The sequence below is a fragment of the Trematosphaeria pertusa genome, assembly GCF_010094035.1.
Source record: "Trematosphaeria pertusa strain CBS 122368 unplaced genomic scaffold BU26scaffold_1, whole genome shotgun sequence".
Taxonomy (NCBI): Eukaryota; Fungi; Ascomycota; class Dothideomycetes; order Pleosporales; family Trematosphaeriaceae; genus Trematosphaeria; species Trematosphaeria pertusa.
Window position 1 is genome coordinate 4506214 of NW_022987212.1, and position 21538 is coordinate 4527751.

Genomic DNA, 21538 nt, shown 5'->3' on the forward strand with positions numbered 1-21538 from the left:
TTTCCGACCTGATTCCGACGGAAACCACTTTTTACTTCAGCGCAGCCTTCCACGTCCGCCAGGAAAGCGAGCCGACGACTGGTGTACAGGAGTTTGGAAAGATAGAGTTCAAATACGTCGCTGTGCGTCGCCACATCTCCGAGCTCAGATGCCTGATATGAGCTAAAAAAACAGGAAGTACATACAAGAAGAAATGAACACCAGGTATAATCTGCCGCAGTCTGAGGGCAATGCAAGACCGTAATCCCGAGCCACATCCGTACGAAAACCCATGATATGCCGGGTATGATATGAAACTCCCGTAACAGATGCCAATATCCATGTATGCCCTTCCAGTCTATACATATCCGTATATCCACCTTCAACAAAAGTAAAGACATTCGTTCGTCCAGGGTATCAGATGCTCACTCAATGCTCACTCATTGTACCGCCACGCATGAAAATCCTCTTCGTGCCTCCCACTTTGCCCAAGTCTCCAAAATCGGGCTGCGACTTTCGCGTGCCTGTTCTGCTCTCACTCCTACTCTCGGCTCTCTCGTCGCGCTGATGCGGTGTATGAGAGATGTTTCCACTGACGCTTCGTGCTTGCTTCATCATGCCCTCGATCCACTCCAGTTTCTCATTGCTGAGGTCTAGTTTCTTTTTGTTGGGGCCAGCGAGGCCGACTTCGTTGCCCTGCCAGGAGTGTCGAGAGGATCCTGTGGAAGGTGCCGACGTCTCGTTGCTGCCAGCTGGAGTAGGAGTAAAGTTTGGCATAGGTGGAGGTGCCTCGTCCTTGGCGATACCTGCTCCGGCAGATTTCACGGGTGTCGTGTTTGGACTACCGCTCTGGTGTCCGCCGCTGAAGCGTCTGTCGTGCCTGCTCATAGCGCTCTCCGGTCTGCTGGGTGAGAGCTCCGTGTTCTTAACCTCCAAACCGAGAATTTCGAACTTGCCATCGCTGGCTGTTCGTCGACCGTGATGCTCGGCGTAGGATCTCAGATACTCGCCTAGGTCGGCCCAGCCGCCACCGACTCGAACCATGACGCGCTCACCGTTCTCGCCCACGCGACGTATGTACAGCTTGATCGGATGCTCTTTCCCGGGCTGTGTCAGATGATAGACCTTAATATCATTGTCGCCTCTCATTGCTGCCGCAGACTTTCGCCCTGAAGCAGCGTTAGCCGAGTCAAAGTCTTGCTTCACGGGTGACAAGGTAAGCTCAGGGGACTTCAAGCCGCTGAAGGAGCGTTTGGCACGAAGGTAACCCTTACTGCTTTTGCTTGTTACACCGCGTGATGACTTGGCTTCGCGCGCATCGGCTCCCGCGCCCGAGGTGAGGCGGATGTGGGCAGGAATAGTGGTGAGAATATCGGAGATTTTCCGGTCAAGAGTATCGCCGCCTGCAGGGGACTTCTGAGAGAACTGGGTCGGCGGCCATGGCGCACTCTCGATGGATAGGTGATTCGAACTTTTCACAGGGCGGCGCTTGCTCATTGCAGCATTGAGCGCGGGTCGCGGTGCTCTAGCCGCGCGATTCGTGGCGTTGCGAACGGACGGAGATTCTTCAGTAACGCTGGGTGGGCTTGATAAGAGTGAGATATCTGAAGAAATGGAATCGACGCTACCACGTCGTGACCTGGGAGTCTGGGGTCGGTCTACCGTCGGATCACTGCCGTCTTCCTTGCTAATGACCACCGGAGCATGCGCGAAACTTATGGGATGAGGTCGCACATCACCACCATCAGAGGGGCTCTCCTCGATCTCATTGTGCACCACAGTGTCGCCTTCCTCGAAGACAGATTCCCCCTCAGGACTCTGTGGTTCGGGGTCTCCTTCTTGCGGTGCACTTTCCACGGCCAGTGGCTCTACAAGTTGGTTGATAGCTTCGGGAATATCCGCCTCTAGCGCAGTTACCGACCGTGGTTCACCTTCCACGCTATCTGGAATGGTTGCGGCCTCGGGTTTTTTAGCTGCCGCTGATAGTTGTTTGTTGTCTTCTGGCGTTGGTGCGACAACGGGGTCGGAAAATGCGTCTAGCCTCTCAGCTGAATGTCGTCCGGATGCCTTCTCAACTCCATTGTGTTCCGCCCTTCTCCGCACATCGAACTCGATCACTCTCTTTCGCGAGTCGTGCGCCCAACGCCCAAAGTCAGCCTCCACGCTCTCGAAAACGTCGATCCAGCCGTCTGGCAGACAGTCCTCGCGTGCTTCCAGCGTATCCAACATTCTGTCCAGCCGCCGACCTAAATCACTGACTCTACCCTGCAAGACACCTGATATCGTATCAACAGCCTCCTTCCACTTGTCGAAAGCTGCATCGGAAGCGTCTTCTGGCGGATCAAGTGCTTCCCAGCCCAGACGCATCGCCTTTTTGGCGGTTTTGAGGTCGTCGAGGTACTGCGGGGCTTCGCGGAGGACGGTAACGCGCGCGGTCCATGTGCTCAGTCGCTCCTTGAGCTGGAAGTGATGCGGCAGCGCAAAGAGCAGCGTCTGGGTAATGAGGAAGCTGAAGTCGTCTAGGGGCTTGTAGTTCTCGCGGCTCGCTTCGTACCCCGCCGATGACGGCCGAGATCTGCTGGATGGATGCATGTCCATGACATGCTCCTTCAGCTCTTCAACATCCAGCGCCAGCAGCTCGTCGCTGATCTCATCGAGCCTCGCTTCGTGGGCCTCGACCTCCACCGACAGCAGCGAGCCCCAGTATTCGAGCGGGGGAAGGCTCTCGGCAAGCTCGGCATCTTTGACGTGCTCTCTGATGCGCAGTTCAATACTCTTCCGCCGCCGCTCCTTGTACTCCTCGCTTGGCTGCTCGAAGCTGCCCGACCAACCCCACTGTGCGACCTCGTCGCACCAGCTCTTCAGCCGCTGCGCTGCCTTGGCCACTCGCGCACCCAGGTCGCGCTCCGCAGGCGTCAGCGCCTCAATGCAGGCAAATATCTTGTATTCGTCGCGGCTGGTGTCATATGGCATGGGCTTCTGCGTGAACGCGCGCAGGGTGGTATTGGGCGAGAGGTCACGTAGATGGCCTTCCTCAGTGCTGCCCAGCGTCCTTCCTCTGCGGCCGCCGGGCGACATGGTGGGCGATGGAGCGCGATGCGGCGATATGGGGGGGAGGAAACGCGGCGGGCTCGACAGCATTGACATGGTGACGGTGTGGAGCAGGGAGGCTGCGGGCGGACATGAAGAGGGAGGTGCGAGGGACAGTACTTCGGGAAGCGGCGATGCGCGGGCACTGTGATATAGCTGCGGCTGCTGTTGCTGTTGCTGTGAATGTTAGCAGTTAGCACGCCTTTTCTGAGACCTACCTTTGATGCGTCGTGTTTGACGTGCACGACATGTTTATCCGCGACGCACAACACCGTGACAAAGCGTGCTAGCCTGAATCGGGAAAAGCCACCGCTGACGTAGCTCCCGCGCCGCATCATTCCCTACCTGGACGCCCTCTACCACCTCCATGCTCTCAGCGCCGGCATGCAACTTCGTAGGCAACCCTTCGACATCGCTGCGCAACTTGCTACGCCATCCGGCAATGGCACAACGGCAGGCCTTTCATCCCGATTCCGATCCCGACACCTGTGCCCCGCGAGGTACCATGTGGGACACGAGAATGCGAGCGGAACGACTCATCCATCGTGCGTTATCGTACATCGCGGAATAGACGGATGCTGTCTGTGGCCCGGAGTACTTCCTCCTGCCATCCTCACGCCTACCCCACTGCATATCACCGTCATGGCGGATTGCCAAGCGATATTAAGAGCTGTGCCCCGCGCGAATATCTTTGCGACCTTCCAAATGAAGGATGAAGCTGGCTGGCAGGGATGAGCACTTCCTGCCTAGCTGCTCGACCTGCATCCTTCGGAACCGATCATGGACAGCAATTACGTTCCATGCCTGTTCGCACGGCTGTTCGACAGATCCATCGAGTTGACGTTATCGCCGCGAAAGTACCCGCGCCGCCTTTTGCCTGCGCTACTTAAGGCTCGTGTACCCCTACACCAGTCGCATTGCATCTTCGTTTTGTATCATCAATTGGCATCATGAGGTCAATCCTAGTCTTAATTGCCGCCGTTGGCACCCAAGCTTGCCAGCGGGAGCGAACAGTCAAACACGAACACCGCCGCGTCAAGAGGCAGAGTAGCAATGTTACCTTCCCTCCAGTGTTAGATACGAATGAGCAGGTGTTGGTCAATTCGTTTGATAATGCTTCCATCTCAACATGGTCGTATTACTACAGTAAGCTTGGAACCCTGCATCGCGAACATTGCTTACGCTCACAGCACATGGTGCTCATGTGGCTGGCACGAACCGAACTATGGCACAGTGGACAGCCGATCGCTGGGCCGAGTACGGATTCACGTCGAGATTAGACGAATACTGTGAGTTGTGATGGGAAATACCACCCCTCAATCTTTGACAGAATCTAGATGTCTACCTCAATTACCCGGTCTCGCACTCCCTCCTACTTACCTATCCGAACGGCAGCATGTTCACGCCATCTCTCCAGGAAGAGGTGCTAGCAGTTGATGAAACGACGAGCTACCCAAACCGCATTCCCACCTTCCATGGCTACTCGTTTACCGGTAACGCATCCGCCGAATACGTCTACGTTGGGAGAGGTCAACAGGTCGACTTCAACCGTCTCAAAGCCCTCGGAGTCGAGCTTGAGGGCAAGATTGCCGTGGCAAAGTACGGCGGTCCATTCCGGGGCTTGAAGGTTAAGAACGCCCAAGAGAATGGTATGGTAGGCTGCGTCATCTTCACTGATCCCAGCGACGACGGCAACATGACCGAAGCGAAAGGCGTGACTGCGTACCCCAACGGACCCGCCCGGAATCCTACTACGGTGCAGAGAGGCAGCGTTCAATTCCTCAGCATCTATCCCGGCGATCCGACTACACCCGGTTACACGTCTAAGCAAGACTCCCCGAGAGCGGACAAGGGCAATAGCGTACCACATATTCCCTCGCTCCCGATCTCATGGATTGATGCGCAACCGATTCTGGAAGCGCTTAATGGGTATGGTACTGCCGGCGCAGAGGTGAACCGGACGGGCTGGGTCGGGGCGATCCCAGGCGTCAACTATAGCACCGGGCAAGGTGCCGGGGCCAGCCTTTCGATGAGCAACATCATGGAAGACAAATACACGCCGATCTGGGACGCAATAGGCATCATTAATGGCACTAACCAAGACGAGGTCATCGTCATCGGCAATCATCGAGACGCTTGGATAGTCGGAGGCGCTGCTGACCCGAATTCTGGATCAGCGGTTTTGATCGAACTGGCAAAGGCTTTCGGAAAGCTCATGGAAACCGGGTGGAAACCGACTAGGACAATTGTGCTCTGTAGTTGGGACGCGGAAGAATATGGCCTAGTTGGAAGGTGAGATAAATCCGCGTCATGAGCAGTCAAACGCTCCTTACTAACTCTCAACAGCACGGAGTGGGTGGAAGAGTACATACCGTGGCTCAAGACCGCCGCTGTTTCTTACCTCAATATCGATGTTGCCGTTTCGGGTCCGCTCCCAGGTTAGCAGAAATCGAGATACCTTTTAGAATAGTACTAACAAGGTTATAGGTATTGCAGCGACCCCGGACCTCCACAAGATCTCCACCGACGTGATGAAGAAGGTTATCTACCCCTTCCACGGCAACACGAGCCGTACCATGTATGATGTGTGGATGGAGGTAGATGGCGAGATTGGTGTCCTCGGCAGCGGAAGTGACTACACATCCTTCCTACACCGCGGAATTGCGTCCATTGATATGGGCGCTGGGAATGGCCCGAACGATCCGGTCTACCACTACCACAGCAACTACGATAGCTACCATTGGATGTCTACGTTCGGCGACCCAGGATTTCTCACGCATAAGGCTATGGGACAATACCTGACGTTGCTAGCCTATCATCTAGCCTCTGACTCCGTCCTGCCACTTGAGCCGGCCGACTACGTCCCGGAGCTGAAGACCTACCTCTCGGACCTCAACGAGACCATCACTTCCTCCAACGGCACTCTCGACCTCTCAACCCTCAACTCTGCAATTGCCACCTTTACGGATTCGGCCCAGCAATTTAACGCCCTCCGCGAGTTTGCCATCTCGACTAACGATACGGAACTCCTTACGGTAGTCAACCACAAAGCGCGTGACTTCTCGCGCGGCTTCACTAGCCAGGGTGGACTGCCTGGACGCGAGTTTTTCCAGAACTTGATATTCGCGCCGGGTCTGGATACGGGGTATGCACCGGTGACTTATCCGGGAATCACGGAAAGCATAACTTTCAGGGATGATTTTGGGGCGGCGCAGGACTGGGTGGGAAAGACTGCGGATGCGATTTTAGTGGCGGCAAGCATGTTGAAGACATAGTGAGTATTTCTTACTCTGTCTGCACGGGCCGAGGATGCTTTGAATAGACGGCTAGAACCAGTAATATCGAAGACACAAAGTTCGTCATCCACAAGCGTAATGGTCCGGGCGCGACTTCCAAGGCAGTGCGGCTGGATGCGCCAAATGCTTCTCGTAGGCGCTAGTGACCGCGCCTCTCATGAGCTCAACAAACCAAAGTTCTACTCTAAGCAGCGTCTTGGGGGCTTCTTCAAGTCTCCTCTTGCAATGCTGCTGCACGTTGATATTGATTTTTGCTCGCCACGATCAATATGCCGGTCCCTCGCAAGCGACGTCCAACGAAAAGTGCCGACTCTGCCTCGAAGACAGCTGCATTCCCATTGCCACCGGAACTCATCTACGAGACATTCGAACACCTCCTCCCGAACGACGATTCGAACGACACGTCATTTTACCGCACCTTCGCCTCGCTGGCTCTTACCTGTCGTTATTTGAGACCCATTGCGGAAAGTTTCTTGTATGCCAGATACGCTGCAGATTTTGGAAAAGCCCATAGTTGGCTTTTTGCGTCGACTATGCCTCAAGCCGGAGTTGGGAAAGGGCATCACACACATCTCGACTATCCCATGTCGGGATCACCCTACTCGATACGAGGGACGGCTCAGGAGAGAGATTAAGTCACACATCAGTCAACTCGCCCTACCGACTGTTCATGAATGGGTTGAGAAGATCAGGGTGAACCCCGGCGAAGTGGAACTTGCAGTGCTGGTCTCGCAATCACCTAACCTAGAATACTTTGGGATGCGGGATTGGAACTCCGGACACAGGAACACTGTCGGACAATGGGAAATACCATTATACATCGGCCTTCTCCTGCAAGCCGCTCGAGGGCTCCCTCTCAAGCCCGGCCGCGACAACTCCTATGGCCGGCTACATACACTCGACCTGGACTTCTTTTCTCTTTCGTTCAGCATGGATCTGGCTCATTTGTTCCGTCTGCCTTCTCTCCGCCGGCTTTCCCCCAAGCGTGTGATGCGGCGAGATGAACCACTCACTAACTGGCCCGTAAAGCCCTAGGACTTCGAGTGTCGAAATGCTAGATTTCAAAATATTCTGGCCTTGAGCCGGAGATTGTGGTGCGCATGATCACGTCTTGTAAGGCCCTCTTTGCTTTCGGATTCGAATTCCACATGCGCGAGAGTAGGCAATGGTCCCTCGATGTCCTATCTGCGCTGCAAGGGCATTGCGACGCCCTAGAAAGGCTGGCCCTCCATGGAATGCAAATATATGATGACGAGGTGAAGTGCTCACGCCTAGACGGCTTCGAGCGGTTGCACTATCTACGACATTTGCATGTCACTTTCCCATTGCTAATGGGGAAGCCTGCGGGCCATCGAGATGGAAATGGACGTTGGGTGTCAGATCCGGGTTGGGAAGGATATCCTGCCATCTGGCATGTACTCCCTCCCAATCTGGAATCCCTCCACCTTGATATTTCCGTGGAACCTTGCCCGAGACGGACTACAACGACATGTTTCGTGCTCTCCTTCCCACCTCCTCGAACCAATTTTACTCTAGCCCCAAGGTGGAGCTGAGGTATCTTATGGGGTCTTATAGCCAGCTGCCCTCTTTGGACTTGTGGGATCTCAAGAACGCATTTTCGCAACCATGGCATGGACTTCTCCTACGCCTTCTTGGACGAGATGTATGATCTGGATCTGGAGGATGAATAGGGTAAGCGCTTTTCTTTCATTCGCGGACAACGCATCTTTGATGCTAACCTATCCGTAGATCAGGAACAAGTTGAGAAATTGGCCCAAGACATTGCCTCTTGAGGACCCAAGGGAGTTGAGGTAGCTGGCCATTTTGACGTCATCGTGGATGTTCACTGCACCACCTTACAAGAGAGGGTCATGGAGATCTTGGGACTCGATGATTTATGGCTGAATAGTAGTGCGGGCAAGAGAATGCTCTTTCAAGCGGAGTAAAAGGAACGACAATGAGGGCGAGCAGATGGGAATGCTCGGGGAGACAGCGGTTTTGCATCATGCGGATTAGGATGGCTTTGCGCGCTTCGTACTTTGTAACTTTCTATCCTCTAATTCTTCACGGCTATCCGAGTTCTGATTCAACAAAGACTCTTAATCGCCGTTTGTCCTCTCGTTAGATCTCATAAGAATGAGTATTTGAAATGGCGGACCCTGGGCTACCCCATGGCTAGCCCTTTCAGTGATTGCGTGAAAGCATGAAAGCAATTCGCGTTACATCATATGGCTTATTTCGGAGTACATAAGTACTACTACTCCTTACGCAAGTTAAATCTTGCCAAATTGAGGTCGGTTTTTCCCCGTCTTCTGTGCTGCACGTGATAGCGCGTCACCCTAATGCCCTAATGCCTAAAGAGACTAGTCCCACAGCCCCACCTGGGCAACCCAACAACTCCCTTGGGCAAGCTGCAAATATTTGCGCCCATCGTATCTCTCGAAAGTTATCACGTTTTCGCCCTCAGAGTCCCAGGCAATCCTGCTCAGGGGTGCGCTTCTCGCACCGCCATGACGGTAGGTCACGGGCCCGCAGCTCTCGCTATGTGCAGACTAACGCTGAATGCTCTAGAAACCCCAGAAACCTCAACCTGGATGGCCTGCACGTATCGCAAAACGGACGAAGAAAGGCATCGAAGGACGAATTGCGCAAGGACAGCAGCGTGCGACTCGTCAGATTCCGGATGTCATCGTGAACCCTCTGGCACCGCTACCGGACGAGCTCATCTTGGAGATATTCGAACAACTTATTCGATTATGGGAGTTAGGGAGCAGAGGAACTATGCGGATCGTCCCAGCAACTACCTTCGCGGCCCTGGCCTTGTCGTGCCGATACCTCTACCCGTTCGCTATGAGGTTCTTATACTCTACATACCATGCGTCATTGGAAGCACCACTCATCTCCTTCCTGAGAACAATAGCTTCTCAGCCGCACCTGGTAATGCGCATAAAGGACATTCAAACGACCGATCTCCGAGATGACGATTATTTTGATGGTTGCACCCTCAGCAGGACCACGGAAGCCATGGCGGCGGAGATACGTACGGCCGCCTTACCGTATGAGCAAAAGTGGCTTGCGGAACTCGCATTTGAGCCAGAGGAAGTGGATGTTGCACTCCTGGTTCTCCGCTCACGGAAATTGCAGAGCCTTGTAATAGTCCGACGGTGGTTGGGTCACGCCTCTTATCAAGAGTTGCCGATAGTGTTGGATCCTATTGTCGAGTTCTGCAAAAAGTTGCCTGTTGAGCCAACCCAGGCGTACGATTACAAAAAACTGCGACGTCTTGACATTCGGATGAGTGGCTTATGCCTAGGTCAAGTAGCTCACATACTACGACTACCATCGCTGACTTCATTAGCGCTTCAAGACTTCGCTTACAACGACGCCTTGATTGCGCGTGAGAAGCGGTTACAATGGCCAGTGTCCCCCGGCACCTCTGGACTGCAGAAAGTTTACATACTCAGTTCCACAATCCCATCTGACGTGCTGGTCAGCCTGCTGGAATCCTGCAAAGCGGTCAAGAGTTTCGAATACATGGCCTCCATGATTCCTGTGGCGCCGGTGCAATGGTACGCAGATACGCTTCGTGCTCTGGGAATGCACCGCGACACCTTGGAGCAGCTATGTATCGACAGTGACGAAGGTGATGTCGCTTTCTGGGACCGTGGATTGCCTGCATATCTACCTTGCGCCATTATCAAGGGGATGCAATCCCTGACTAGGCTCAAGATCAATTTTGTCGTGCTCATGGGAAAACCCAGGGGGCGATATCAAGTACACGATGCTGACCGCACGCAAGACCTAGAATGGAGAGGCTATATTTCGACCCTGCGAGATCTTCTGCCGCCTAACCTAGCAGAGCTCACTCTGCTTATGGATAGATCATCATTGACTTGGGATGTTGACTACGACCGACAGCTGTGGACGCTGCTGCCGACCGATCCTAGCTCTTCTACAAGTTCAATCGATGCTTTGCACATCAAGTACGATCACGACATTCCAGCGGGCAAATTTCCGATTCGCTTATCCGATCTCGCAAAGCGATGTAAACAGGCTGGCGTAGCATATGCATATACTGCTTATGCTTTGGTGGACGATCGATGTAAGGTTATCTCCGTTTCCTCTCATCATACTGTATTCGTGCGTTCTAATACTTGCTAGATGAATTCCGTGATGTCGTTCACCGCTTGGCCGACATGGGCGAAGAAGGGTTAGCGATAGCGTCGCAACTCGAGAAGCGATTCGGAAATTATCCTGGAGATATCCCAACAGCAGTCAAGGCTAGGCTAGAATCGAGTGGGAAAGAAGATTTTGACGGCAGTGAAGATGCTGGAGGCTTTTCTGACTTCTCTGTAGATTCGGAAGAGAGCGATGACCCCGACGTTGATGATACTGAGTCTGACTACGACTGGTAACCTAGCACCGAAGTCGCACTAGTGGTGTTGCCGACCTTGACGGCTGATGGGGCGCGGTCATGTCGTACCGACTGAGGACCGTAACGTTCGTGGGCATGAAGCTTCCTGATGTAGGAATAATATGGTACTATCGCGTCGAGGGTGTCAACCTTGACGTGGAGGGGATCCTCTGTGCACACTAATATGGAATCCTTTGACTTTCCAGTCATACGAGAGGCGGTTCTGTATTCGCTGTGGCAAGGGATGCTCTGTGCGGGTGACACCCGGTCGTGCGGTGCGACTATTAACTCTGCGATTCTATCCATGCAGCACTTTGTGATTGCCGGCACGCCTTTTGCACCCGTTGTATCTCGATGCACTTCTCGATGGCGGCTCCGCTCGCCGCTGATTAGTTCGGCTTGGACTAGTGCTGTTCCTTTCTAGCACCAATGTTCTTCGTTCTTTCCTTGGGCTTTCATCTCCAGCCATGAACATATGTCCAAATGCGTAGACGTTGATGTCGTCAAAGGAGGGTCTATCGTGCGACGCACCGAACTGAGCCCATCCACTTGCGACAGACCGTTGATCAACGTCAAGGATCGTACAACTCGTGCATGCTCGCGTTCGGATTCGCAAACAAGCCCTATCAAGCCTGACGACGGCCTTGTTTACCGGGCCGATCAGCGGTCGGAACGTCCACGAGCCGCCGTCCGATGCAGCGATACCCTCCGCCACGCTTCGACGCGACGTTGCTCAAAAACGTTCTTGCACGCGGCGTCGACTCGGTTAGAATATGAAGCTCTGCCATTGGCCTGGGGAAATGCGGAATGCTTGTCTGCGGCAATGGCTGGATGATCGGCGGGGAGCTTTCCTGCATGCTGTAAGGTGGCATGAAATGGCGCGTCTTCGCTTATAAGGCCCTGGACTCCGTGTCCCCACCACTAGACCGTATCCTTGACGGCCGGACACATCGCTTGGCGACTCGTGGCGGCTAATATAAGGGTACGTCCTGTCCATTTACCTCCGCATCTCAAATCTCACATCCGCATTTGACGGCCCTTCGGCATGGACGTCCTGACCTCATCAGGGTTCGCACATACCCTGCAGACGGTGGCTTTTGCTACCATCATCTTCGCGGCATGTGTGCTCCTCCCGAAGATCAACTACCGCACTCAGCTCGCCAAACTGCCTGCCTATGGGAGTCCCGCAAGCGAGAAGCAGCGGCAAGCGTACCTGAAGTCAGCAGCAAAGATGTACAGGGAGGGGTATGAGAAGGTTAGTCTCAGCCGGCCCCTTGGTATCTATAGCCCTCACAAGCCGGTAGTTCAAAGACACAGTGTACCGCATGGCATCAGTTGACGGTATGCAACTACCTACCGAGTACGACAGCGCCCAATACTGACACCGCACGTCTCAGGCGAGGACAACATTGTCATCCCGCCCCGATTTCTGCCGGAAGTGAGGAGGTTGCCTGACTCGGTTCTCAGCTTCCCGAAAGCTATCGAGAAAGTAAGCCAAGGCACCCTTCCCGCAGGGATGACCTGACTGACGAATGACAGACCATGGAAGTCAAGTACACCAACATTCTGACGGACGAGCCTATAGTAGCTCACTCCATCAAAGCAGATCTCACGCCGGCCCTTGGTAGTGCTCTTTCTCCCTGTCGCACGAGAACCCACACGAGAAACTGCACTAACGGAATGCAGCACGCCTGAATTCGGTTGTCTACACAGAGGTTGAACAAGCTCTCAAGGAAGAAATCCCTGAATGCAAAGACTGGACGCCCGTGCCCATCTATTCCAGGCTGGTCAACATGGTGGCTAAAATCTCCGGTCGAGTGTTTGTTGGACCAGAATTATGCCGCGATGATGGCTATCTTGATGCGGCCGTTAATTACACCATGGACTTGATCAATGCGCAGCGGGCGATCAAGAAGATTCGTCCCTTGTACCGTCCGTATCTAGCTCCTAGGCTTCCTGAGATCAAGCGGCTACTCCAGAGGCAGAAATCAGCGGAAGCGTTCTTGCGGCCCGTTGTCCAGGCTAGGCGGGACGCCGAAAAGAACGATCCGAGCTACCAGAAGCCCGATGACCTGCTTTCATGGTTCATGAACAGAAGTGAGGATTTCGGTGTCGAGTCTACCGAGAAATTGGCGAAGCTACAGCTGGGCATTATTTTCGCCGCTATTCATACCACGACTCTGACAGCCACCAACATGTATGCAACTAAAATTGTAGCACAAGCCTCTCGCTAACTCCGCTGCAGCCTTTACACCATGGCCGTAGACCCTGAAGCCATCGAACCGCTCCGGGAAGAAATCCGGACCGTAATGGCCGAAAACGGCGGCACTATCACAACCCGCGCGCTCCAATACATGGTCAAGCTCGACAGCTATATGAAGGAATGCGTTCGCTTCTACCCAGCAGGCTTAACCTCGTTCACACGCAAAGTTCTAAAAGGCTTCACCCTCTCAAACGGCCAATACATCCCTAAGGGCGTCGTAATCGAGGTTCCCTCGCACGCCATTTACCAGGATGACATGAATTACCCCAACGGTGACACCTTTGACGGCTTCCGCCACTACAAACTCCGGCAAGGCGGTACGGCAACCGATCATGCGCGCAACCAGTTCGTTACCACCAACGAACAGAATCTGATGTTTGGCTATGGACGACATGCTTGTCCTGGACGATTCTTTGCCGCGAATGAGATCAAGATGCTGCTGGCGAGGATACTGCTTGATTACGATGTCAAGAATGAGGATGGGAGCATGGAGAGGTATCCGAATATATTGATGGGAAGGTCGACGTCGCCGGACCCGAGGAAGAAGCTGCTGTTTAAGAGGGTGGAAGTTTGAGGATGCGAACGAAAGGAACTAGATCGTGGGTGAACGCAGTGAAATTCCGCATAGTTTTCAGTTGCAGCTCGAGGGTAGGAAGAACAGGATGGGCGTTATACGATCTTAGGAGTAATGCACGATACGAACGCGATTCAGCTAGAACGTCGAAGCTAGCGATCTAGAATGATACGGCTTCCTGCGTTCCAAGTCACTGTATTTGCCTCGAGCACCATCTTTCTACTTGTTTGGCAGTGGTAACCTCGCTCAGTCTTTTCTTAAGCTGTGCCAAAGGATATAATACCAAATTAGGAAAGTACTCCGCCCGTTTATTCGCGTCCCCAACCCCTCTTCATCGCAACTCTACATCCCCCATCACACTTCTACAGCGGGACCATCCCAGAGGATTGGAGAGCGAGTCCCAACTCACTGTCAGGTCATTTAATTTGCGCTAGCACCTGCCTAATGGATCCAACGGTGCCTGCAGATCGCGGAGAAGGTTGCACTGCGGGGAAGTTGATGACATCTCCCTTGTACCTCGCAGGATTGTGACCCACAACATGCAAGATTACATGACGGTCAAAGCCTTGGAAGCGCACAGCCAGGATAACTATAACCATTCGGTTTATTTCCGCAATGCGCGAGCCTCTTTCCTTGACCCCAAAGGACTCCCATCATGGCCTGGACGAAATCCCCTCTCCTGCTCACAATTGCGCGACTAGCAGCCGCACAGGTCGACTACTCGCAGTATGTCAATCCTTTCATTGGCTCCGAAGGACCTCTTCCGGGCTGGGCATACGGCGGCGGCGATATCTTCGTCGGGGGCGCGGTACCCTTTGGCGTCGTCAAGCTCGGCATCGACACGTATGAACCGAATCTCACTCTCGCGACCATCAATGGCGGATACACGCCCCAAGGATACGTGACTGGCGTCTCTATGATGCATGAGTCAGGAACCGGAGGATGCCCGAAGTATGGCGTTATCTCGCAGATGCCGCTTGCGGCCGTCGAAGCGCCTGTCAACATTTTGGATAACGCGACATACTGGCAGAAGAGAGTAGGAAATGACACAGCGACGGTGGGGTACTTCAAGACGGATTTGGAGGATGGGGTGAAGATTGAATTGGCGGGAGCGAGGCACGCAGGGATAATGCGGTACGAGTTTCCGGGTGAAGAGAAGCATGTGCTCGTTGATGTGTCGCATTTTCTACCGGACCCTTCAGGCGGTTTCTGCACACAGTACTACCTGGACGGGTCCATCAACATCACGGATGACGGCAAGTCGTACACGGGATATGGCACGTACGCCGGTGGGTTTAATCTTGGCGCACCGTACACGGTGTACTTCTGCGGAGAATTCGAGACGGCGCCGGATCAGGCACAGGCCTTTAGGGGATTGAATTCGTCGCGTGTCATGAACGGATCCACACCTCAACCTACGCTGGGCGGGAAGAGTGCAACAGCAGCACCTAACGGCGACCGCGTCGGTGCGCTGTTCAGTTGGACCAACGCCGGCGACTCTGCAGTTCAATCCAAGGTTGGCATCTCCCTCATATCCATCGAGAAGGCGTGCGCTTTCAAAGACTCGGAAGTTCCTTCTTGGGAGATGGACGACACTGTGACCGCCGCAGTGGAAGAATGGAACACGGATGTTTTCAGCAAGATACGTGTGGATACAAGCGAATCGGCCAATCACACGAACCTAGTTCTACTTTACTCGTCGCTTTACTTTATGCATCTCATGCCTTCGAATCGAACTGGGGAGAATCCTCTATGGGAATCAGATGAGCCGAGTTGGGATGACTTTTACTGCATCTGTAAGATCTTCACCCCTGAATGAGCTAGAGACAGTGCTAACGAGCATCTAGGGGATACTTTCCGCAATACGGTCAGTCTCTCGCATCTCATCCAACCGGAAGCATACGAGAGCCAGATCCGAGCTTTGATCGATATCTGGCGACACCAAGGATACCTACCTGATGGCCGTTCCGGTAATGACAACGGCCTGACGCAAGGCGGGAGCAACGCAGACAATGTTCTTGCAGATGCCTACGTTAAAGGGTTGAGGGGCGCAATCAACTGGGCGGATGGATACGCAGCAATGGTCAAGGACGCTGAAGTATCCACCAAGGGCAGTAACAAAGAAGGTCGCGGTGCCTTGGATGACTGGCTTGCCTATGGATACATTACCGAAGCGAGCGAGCGATCCATTTCAAGAACTGTCGAATATGCTCTGAACGACTTCGCGCTCAGCCAGGTCGCGAGAGGCGAGAAGCCGGAGGATGTCCAAAAGTACCTCGAACGCTCCGCCGGATGGCAGCTCCTGTGGGATCATACGGTCCCGAGTGTGAACACAACGCCCACTTTCACAGGCTTTTTGACGCCAAAGTCAGCCAATGGGATATTCAACTCGACAGACTACAATCCAGCGCTATGCGGCGTTTGCTCATGGCCTTCGATCTCGTACGAAGGAACACCATTTGAATACTCTTTCGTGATTCCACACGACGTTCAGACTCTGATTGAGTTCATGGGAGGCTCAGAGACTTTTGAATCTCGTCTGGATTACATCTTCAAGCCGAATACTAGTCAGACCAGCCTGGGACCAAACGGACTGGGCATTACCACTCTTATGAACATTGGAAATGAGCCCGACTTTGCGACGCCCTATCTTTACAACTACATCAACAAGCAATGGAAGAGCGTAAACCAATCACGCGCTCTCGCGAGGCAGTTGTAAGCCCTCGATCCCCTCTGCAACCGCTATCGCTAACACAAAATCAGCTTCAAAAACGCCCCCTTCGGCGTCCCTGGAAACTCCGACTCCGGCGCCCTCAACTCCTGGTTGATCTGGCAAATGCTGGGTCTCTACCCAGTCGTCACGCAGCCCACCTACCTCATCTCGTCGCCTTGGTTTTCCGACATCAACATGACTATTAACGGGAACCGCACGCTCCGCATCACCGCAGAAGGCCTCGGCGAGGATAGCTATTTTGTGCAGAGCGTGAATATTAATGGGGAGCAGTGGGAGAAGAACTGGCTCGAGCATGCGGATATTATGGTTGAGGGCGGGACGATAGAATTTGTGTTGGGGAGTGAGCCAGTGGGTTGGGAGAAGGGCGACGTGCCACCGAGTCCGGGGCATGTGGTGTTGGGAAATGCGACCGTGGGAAGGTAGGAAGATTCTGACGCATAGGTGGGTAAGTAATCCGCGTCAAAATGGAGGAGAGTGGTAGAGTAACTTAAAGCGCTCAAAAAGTCTTGAACGATTTTTTCAGCGGTACTCGGCTGGTCCTGCCCTTCAAGCGAACCGAATTCTTTTCGCGTTTCTGCACTCCTATTAATACCGGGCTTGTCAACTCACCTCCCCTTTTTATTGTGTACGCTGAAGCCCTCTAAAAGGACTTTTGACTACCCACCTGTCCAGTTTTCCAACCCTACTCTTCGCACACATCTACGCTCCAGTCCACGATCTCAATGGAGATACGCGCTATGCCGTCGCGATGTTCTGATTCGTGTTGCAACAGCACTGCTACGAATACTTTAGGCGCGACTGACGGAGGGAACCCGAGGAAGCGGAATCATAAGCCTAGGATTTTCCACATCCCGCCACCGAAAGACGATGCCGCGCGAGATGAAGAAAGTGCCGCCTTCAACACTCATTCACCTTCTCACGCCGAAGGCGACCAGGCGATTTCAAAAGTCAGTCTGCGACAACGCATGGTATACGAACCCCAGACACGGAGCACCAACGCAGAGCTATCTGGATATGAGCCGCTGAAGACGTTACGCTGCTTCTTGCGGGATATACGATTACGGGTCACGGGGTTTCTACTCACCCCGTGTATTGATTGTGATTGGGATGAGGACAGGAGATCGGATGGAGTGTGTGATGAAGATGCAAAAGAGATCGAGATTGAGGGGTTATTGGATGCTGATGAGCAGGAGATATGAGAGGGTGGCGCTTGGCCGTGAGCGGTATCAAAGAGTAAGAACACCCGGCTCTTTCTGTTTGCCTGCGCCTGCCCTTCCGCCTTCTCGACCATAACGTGCAAATGATTCCTTCCGATCACGTAGAAAGGAGGCGCACTTCAACGGCCTTCGTTACGCTCCGCAGCCGCCAACCAACAGCTCCGCACTGCACTCCATCCAAGCTCCGCACTCTTCGTCAAAGCTATCGACATATCACTTCAGCGTACAGCCCCATCCCTCGCTCTGCTACCACCCAGCCCCCGCGCATTCTTCGCCGAAAGCTATCAAGCATCACTACTGCAAATACACACGCCTTTCTCTCGCTACATAGCCATGGCGTCCACCACTTACGGAACCGCTTTTGTGTTCGCCCTAACCCTGTCCGCAATCCCCTGCATGACGCATCCCCACTCCCCCTGGAGCCTCTCCCCAGACGAGCCATGGCACGAGAACTACTCCGTCTATCCGCTGCTCACCCTCGGTTTCATAGCGAGTCTTACCGCCGTCGTCCTCGCGGGACAGTGGGTTGTTGCAAAGCTGGAATGGCGGAATCGGATGGAAAGGCTGAGATTGAGGTTGGAAGGGGATGCGCGGTTGAGGCTGCAGGGAATAGAGACGAGAATTGAGGAATGGAAACGAGAGACATATAGAGGGGAGGGGAGGGAGAGAGCGATCGAGAAGGGCCAGCGGCTGATTGAGGATCTGGAAAGGGAGAGAAAGATGGCTGAAGAGAGTCGGGCGAGGGCGCTGAGGGCGTTGCGGGAGTTGCGGGAGGCGCGGGAGGCGAGAGGAGGGGGCGAGAGTAGTGGGACTATGGAGTCTGGGTTGGTCACTTGGGTGGAGGAGCCTGGGGAGCGGTGAGGCATTATGTGGCGCCGTTCGCGAGCTGAGTTGAATTGCTCTCGCTGGAGTTGAACGAAATCGGTACTCCCATATTCTTGGGGGAGAAATACCGACAGTGCTGCATTGACGTGCAAATCAATATTCTCAACTCTTCACACTCTTGACTTGCCTGGTACCAACAACAGTGCGGGCTCAAATCAAGTCTTGCGTTCTAGCAGAACCTAGACAGTGCGAGACACCATCTCTTGGAAGCTATGACGGCCGTGAGTATGGCAACGTGGAAAAGCGTGACTGCAATGTAACGGGCTCTCGAAGCTCGAGAGTGGGACGAATAAGTAAAAAGAGATGATCTGCTGGTGACTGTGGCTCGAGCGATCAGCGGCGTTCAACTTTGAGGAGGGCAGCTCTTGAGACGACAAAAGCCTGTTTTGGGCGTTTTGAGCGGAAGCGATGTTTCAACCTAGGAGAGGTACGTGGCATACATAATGACAAGGGCGAAAGGTATCGCCTAGTCATGCTTGGGTTGGTTACACAGATGAATGTCTCTTGCAGAGTTGTTGAGCGGGCGGAACGCGGCTGGAGTACGCCTTACCAAACTAGGATTAGCTTCGCTTCACACAGCGCGATCGCTTCTCGACCGCTTCCTCGCTCCATCCCTCTCGTATGCCCTCTATCCTCTAATGGGTTTCCTGCAACCTATTTTCATCTCATGCCAATCTTTGAGGTCGCTGACCCACTGAGAAGCTGTCGAAAGGGCTTCAAGGATGCTCGTCCGCTTGAGGCATAGGAGCGACCTCACGATGTCATCCTTTGCCCGGTCCCGCATTCCTTCTCCAGTAGCGGTCGCGGTGCCTCCCGGACCGTCCAATATATGGGCGCGTGGATGAATCTCGTGCCTTGCAGAGAGCAAATTGAAATAGCACTGCATTGGCCGGCTCTAGCATCTTCGCTTGGGGGTACCGGTAAACCTCCTGCACCTCCTTATACTGGACAGAAATCGCCTCATTGTAGCTCGCTTGGTATCGGCTGCCTTCTTTACTTACGTTAAGTCTTATAGGAGAGCGCGAGCTTAAGCAGTTGCGCGTATATAAGGGGGAGCAATGGCCTATTGCGTCTGTGCGGTTAATAGCCGGTCACCACTAGGTTGGAGGTACACAGTCTTTGAGCAGCACGGCAGCGCTGTGAAGTAAGTGCTGCCACCCGTATTATTCCAGAATGTGTGCCTCTGATCGTTGATGGCAGACTTAGGGGAACCATGCGAACTGCACGTTGTCATGGCGTGTCTCAACGGTAACTTCCCGCGATATAACCCGGACCTTGTCGGTAGCAAATGCTCGTATTGAACACTGACCATGAGGCAGGAGCTATTGGCACCGGGTAGATCCGTGCCCCTCTCTCGCGTTTATGGCCTCTTACAATCCAACAATTATCCGATTCCCCTGAAAGCATATGGCGCGGCGCGGCGCGGATGTATGTTTGCTGTCAACGGCTGCTCGGGGTCTCGCCCAATTACATTACACGATCGAAGGAGGACGCGTACATTCGAGTGAGGTAATGCAAAATAACTGTCTAGATCATGCTCCCGCCGTCTCTATAGCATTTTGATGGAAGGCAAATCCTGCTCGATTCCTGTTCTGTGATCTCCCGTTCTTCCAGTTGATGATCCAACTGTGCACCTTGCTTTCAGAACCCGATTCGGCAGTAGATACTGCCTCCGGATCCCTGCGCGGATCCGCCACCCGTGCGCTGACCATGTCTAGTAGATGCTGGGCAGACGCCTGCGGTGGCCAGGACAAGGCCTGCAATGCTCAGTACAGCACATGAAGACTGTCGGCAGATATTCTTAGAAGAAACACGACATTGCTCAAGACTGAGCGCCAGTGGGCACACTAGGACCTCTATGCGAGCTCTGAGTTAGGACTGGAACTGTTGAGGGTCTCGCATGAAAGCAGAAGCACCTAGTTCGCCCGGCGCCCTCATCGATCCTGGTATGTCCAACTATTCGCTGAGCCGTAAGATGACGGTTTTTCCACGAGGTATGCAAGATACGGTCTCGCGTACCTAGTGGACCCTAGTTCTACGGACGCTATTCGCCGCGCAGGCGACTGACAGGTCATTCTTCCGCTGCGCGATAAGTGCCACCGGAGAGATGATCCAGCGAGCATGTGAAGATCACTGCATACGGACGGATATTTCCCTACTCAGCTCCCGTAATGCGAACGAGGATGCTCCACACTGCTACGATCGTTCACAATCCATTACGAAGCTTTGTAGCACAAAAAAGCTTTCCTCTAATGAGCTTCGACGTCTAGACTCCACTCAATACTTGGCTCAACACGTCTTGGAAGGCCTCCCGTCCAATTGGATATCTCGGCTACTAGTGTTTTGCGGGGAAATACTGGGATGCCTGGCGGAAGGGGACGAAGGTGCGAGACCGGGCCCTGGCAGATGAACTGTGCGCTGTGCAAGCGCCCACGTGCTTAGGCCTCCACCATGCAGTGTTACACGAGATAGTGGGTGAGGAGTTGCAGCTGAAGGGAGCTATGCAGGTCGCTTGACCAATACGAAATAGCCGAGATTTGAGCAGTGAGACATGGAGGAGAACGTCGACACACAGTGAGGGGATTTGGTCCAAAAGGAGGAGGTCGGAAGCAGAACTATGGGGCGAAGGCTGGCTAAGTTGTACCCGGATCAAAGAAGCGTTCGCGTTCATGCAGACGTGACACCGCTCCGCTATTGCCGAATCGCGGGGGCTAATGCTACGCTGCGCAGGATTGCGGAGAAGGCGTTTTTACATTGGTGGCATTGCGCATTGACGTGAAGGAGTTAGGGTCACGGTAGCTTATTTCGACCTCGGACCACGCCCGTGGCCCTACCGACCTGTCAGAGACGTCGAATCCGATTACCGTTTCGGTGCAAGCCCCGCCGATCCCTGCGTGGCGAGACGCTAGGTCTTCTCAGAGCAGGTGAGTCGGTGTTCTCGGCCTGGCATATCATAGCTGGACCAACATTAATTACTCCATGCGACCGGTCTTATATAACCCCTCCTTTCCTAGTGCGGTTCAAGTAGATTTTCCTGGCACCGTCATTCCCTTGCTAATAAATGATGCTCTCCAGTCTTTGCACTT

General features: G+C 53.8%; 6 protein-coding genes across 6 annotated transcripts; 5 read left to right on the top strand and 1 right to left on the bottom strand.

Moving 5' to 3' along the window:
• Positions 1 to 408: 408 nt before the first annotated feature.
• BU26DRAFT_546353 (uncharacterized protein) lies at positions 409 to 3404 on the bottom strand (the record flags this gene model as incomplete). Its single annotated transcript, XM_033831837.1, has 2 exons — positions 409 to 3246; positions 3288 to 3404. 2 exons carry the CDS (start codon positions 3402 to 3404, stop codon positions 409 to 411), a joined length of 2955 nt encoding a protein of 984 aa, XP_033692261.1.
• A 508-nt stretch (positions 3405 to 3912) lies between these two features.
• On the top strand, positions 3913 to 6433 carry BU26DRAFT_39726 (N-acetylated-alpha-linked acidic dipeptidase-like protein 2). The gene is made up of 5 exons (XM_033822755.1): positions 3913 to 4215; positions 4260 to 4358; positions 4407 to 5361; positions 5416 to 5507; positions 5557 to 6433. The coding sequence occupies exons 1-5, from the start codon at positions 4020 to 4022 to the stop codon at positions 6342 to 6344; spliced, it is 2130 nt and encodes a 709-aa protein (XP_033692262.1). The 5' UTR covers positions 3913 to 4019; the 3' UTR covers positions 6345 to 6433.
• A 2329-nt stretch (positions 6434 to 8762) lies between these two features.
• On the top strand, positions 8763 to 9848 carry BU26DRAFT_39754 (uncharacterized protein). The gene is made up of 4 exons (XM_033822760.1): positions 8763 to 8881; positions 8937 to 9405; positions 9510 to 9678; positions 9724 to 9848. Exons 1-3 carry the CDS (start codon positions 8876 to 8878, stop codon positions 9608 to 9610), a joined length of 576 nt encoding a protein of 191 aa, XP_033692263.1. The 5' UTR covers positions 8763 to 8875; the 3' UTR covers positions 9611 to 9678; positions 9724 to 9848.
• Positions 9849 to 11730: 1882 nt separating this feature from the next.
• BU26DRAFT_546356 (cytochrome P450 monooxygenase-like protein) lies at positions 11731 to 13803 on the top strand. Its single transcript, XM_033831838.1, has 6 exons — positions 11731 to 12034; positions 12084 to 12120; positions 12177 to 12268; positions 12319 to 12403; positions 12466 to 12976; positions 13025 to 13803. The coding sequence occupies exons 1-6, from the start codon at positions 11825 to 11827 to the stop codon at positions 13614 to 13616; spliced, it is 1527 nt and encodes a 508-aa protein (XP_033692264.1). The 5' UTR covers positions 11731 to 11824; the 3' UTR covers positions 13617 to 13803.
• A 170-nt stretch (positions 13804 to 13973) lies between these two features.
• Positions 13974 to 16898, top strand: BU26DRAFT_474056 (glycoside hydrolase family 92 protein). Its single transcript, XM_033825487.1, has 3 exons — positions 13974 to 15412; positions 15464 to 16331; positions 16380 to 16898. Exons 1-3 carry the CDS (start codon positions 14272 to 14274, stop codon positions 16771 to 16773), a joined length of 2403 nt encoding a protein of 800 aa, XP_033692265.1. The 5' UTR covers positions 13974 to 14271; the 3' UTR covers positions 16774 to 16898.
• Positions 16899 to 17513: 615 nt separating this feature from the next.
• Positions 17514 to 18489, top strand: BU26DRAFT_39819 (uncharacterized protein). Its single transcript, XM_033822766.1, has one exon. It carries the CDS (start codon positions 17651 to 17653, stop codon positions 18191 to 18193), a length of 543 nt encoding a protein of 180 aa, XP_033692266.1. The 5' UTR covers positions 17514 to 17650; the 3' UTR covers positions 18194 to 18489.
• Positions 18490 to 21538: the final 3049 nt, after the last annotated feature.

Coding starts and splice junctions, on each gene's coding strand:
- BU26DRAFT_39819 (XM_033822766.1), top strand. CDS start 17,651: ATGATTCCTTCCGATCACGTAGAAAGGAGGCGCACTTCAACGGCCTTC.
- BU26DRAFT_39726 (XM_033822755.1), top strand. CDS start 4,020: ATGAGGTCAATCCTAGTCTTAATTGCCGCCGTTGGCACCCAAGCTTGC. Junction 5,362..5,415: donor GAATATGGCCTAGTTGGAAG/GTGAGATAAATC, acceptor AACTCTCAACAG/CACGGAGTGGGTGGAAGAGT. Junction 5,508..5,556: donor CGTTTCGGGTCCGCTCCCAG/GTTAGCAGAAAT, acceptor ACAAGGTTATAG/GTATTGCAGCGACCCCGGAC.
- BU26DRAFT_39754 (XM_033822760.1), top strand. Junction 9,406..9,509: donor AGCCATGGCGGCGGAGATAC/GTACGGCCGCCT, acceptor CGGAAATTGCAG/AGCCTTGTAATAGTCCGACG.
- BU26DRAFT_546356 (XM_033831838.1), top strand. CDS start 11,825: ATGGACGTCCTGACCTCATCAGGGTTCGCACATACCCTGCAGACGGTG. Junction 12,035..12,083: donor ACAGGGAGGGGTATGAGAAG/GTTAGTCTCAGC, acceptor ACAAGCCGGTAG/TTCAAAGACACAGTGTACCG. Junction 12,404..12,465: donor AGATCTCACGCCGGCCCTTG/GTAGTGCTCTTT, acceptor AACGGAATGCAG/CACGCCTGAATTCGGTTGTC.
- BU26DRAFT_474056 (XM_033825487.1), top strand. CDS start 14,272: ATGGCCTGGACGAAATCCCCTCTCCTGCTCACAATTGCGCGACTAGCA. Junction 15,413..15,463: donor GGATGACTTTTACTGCATCT/GTAAGATCTTCA, acceptor ACGAGCATCTAG/GGGATACTTTCCGCAATACG. Junction 16,332..16,379: donor CGCGCTCTCGCGAGGCAGTT/GTAAGCCCTCGA, acceptor ACACAAAATCAG/CTTCAAAAACGCCCCCTTCG.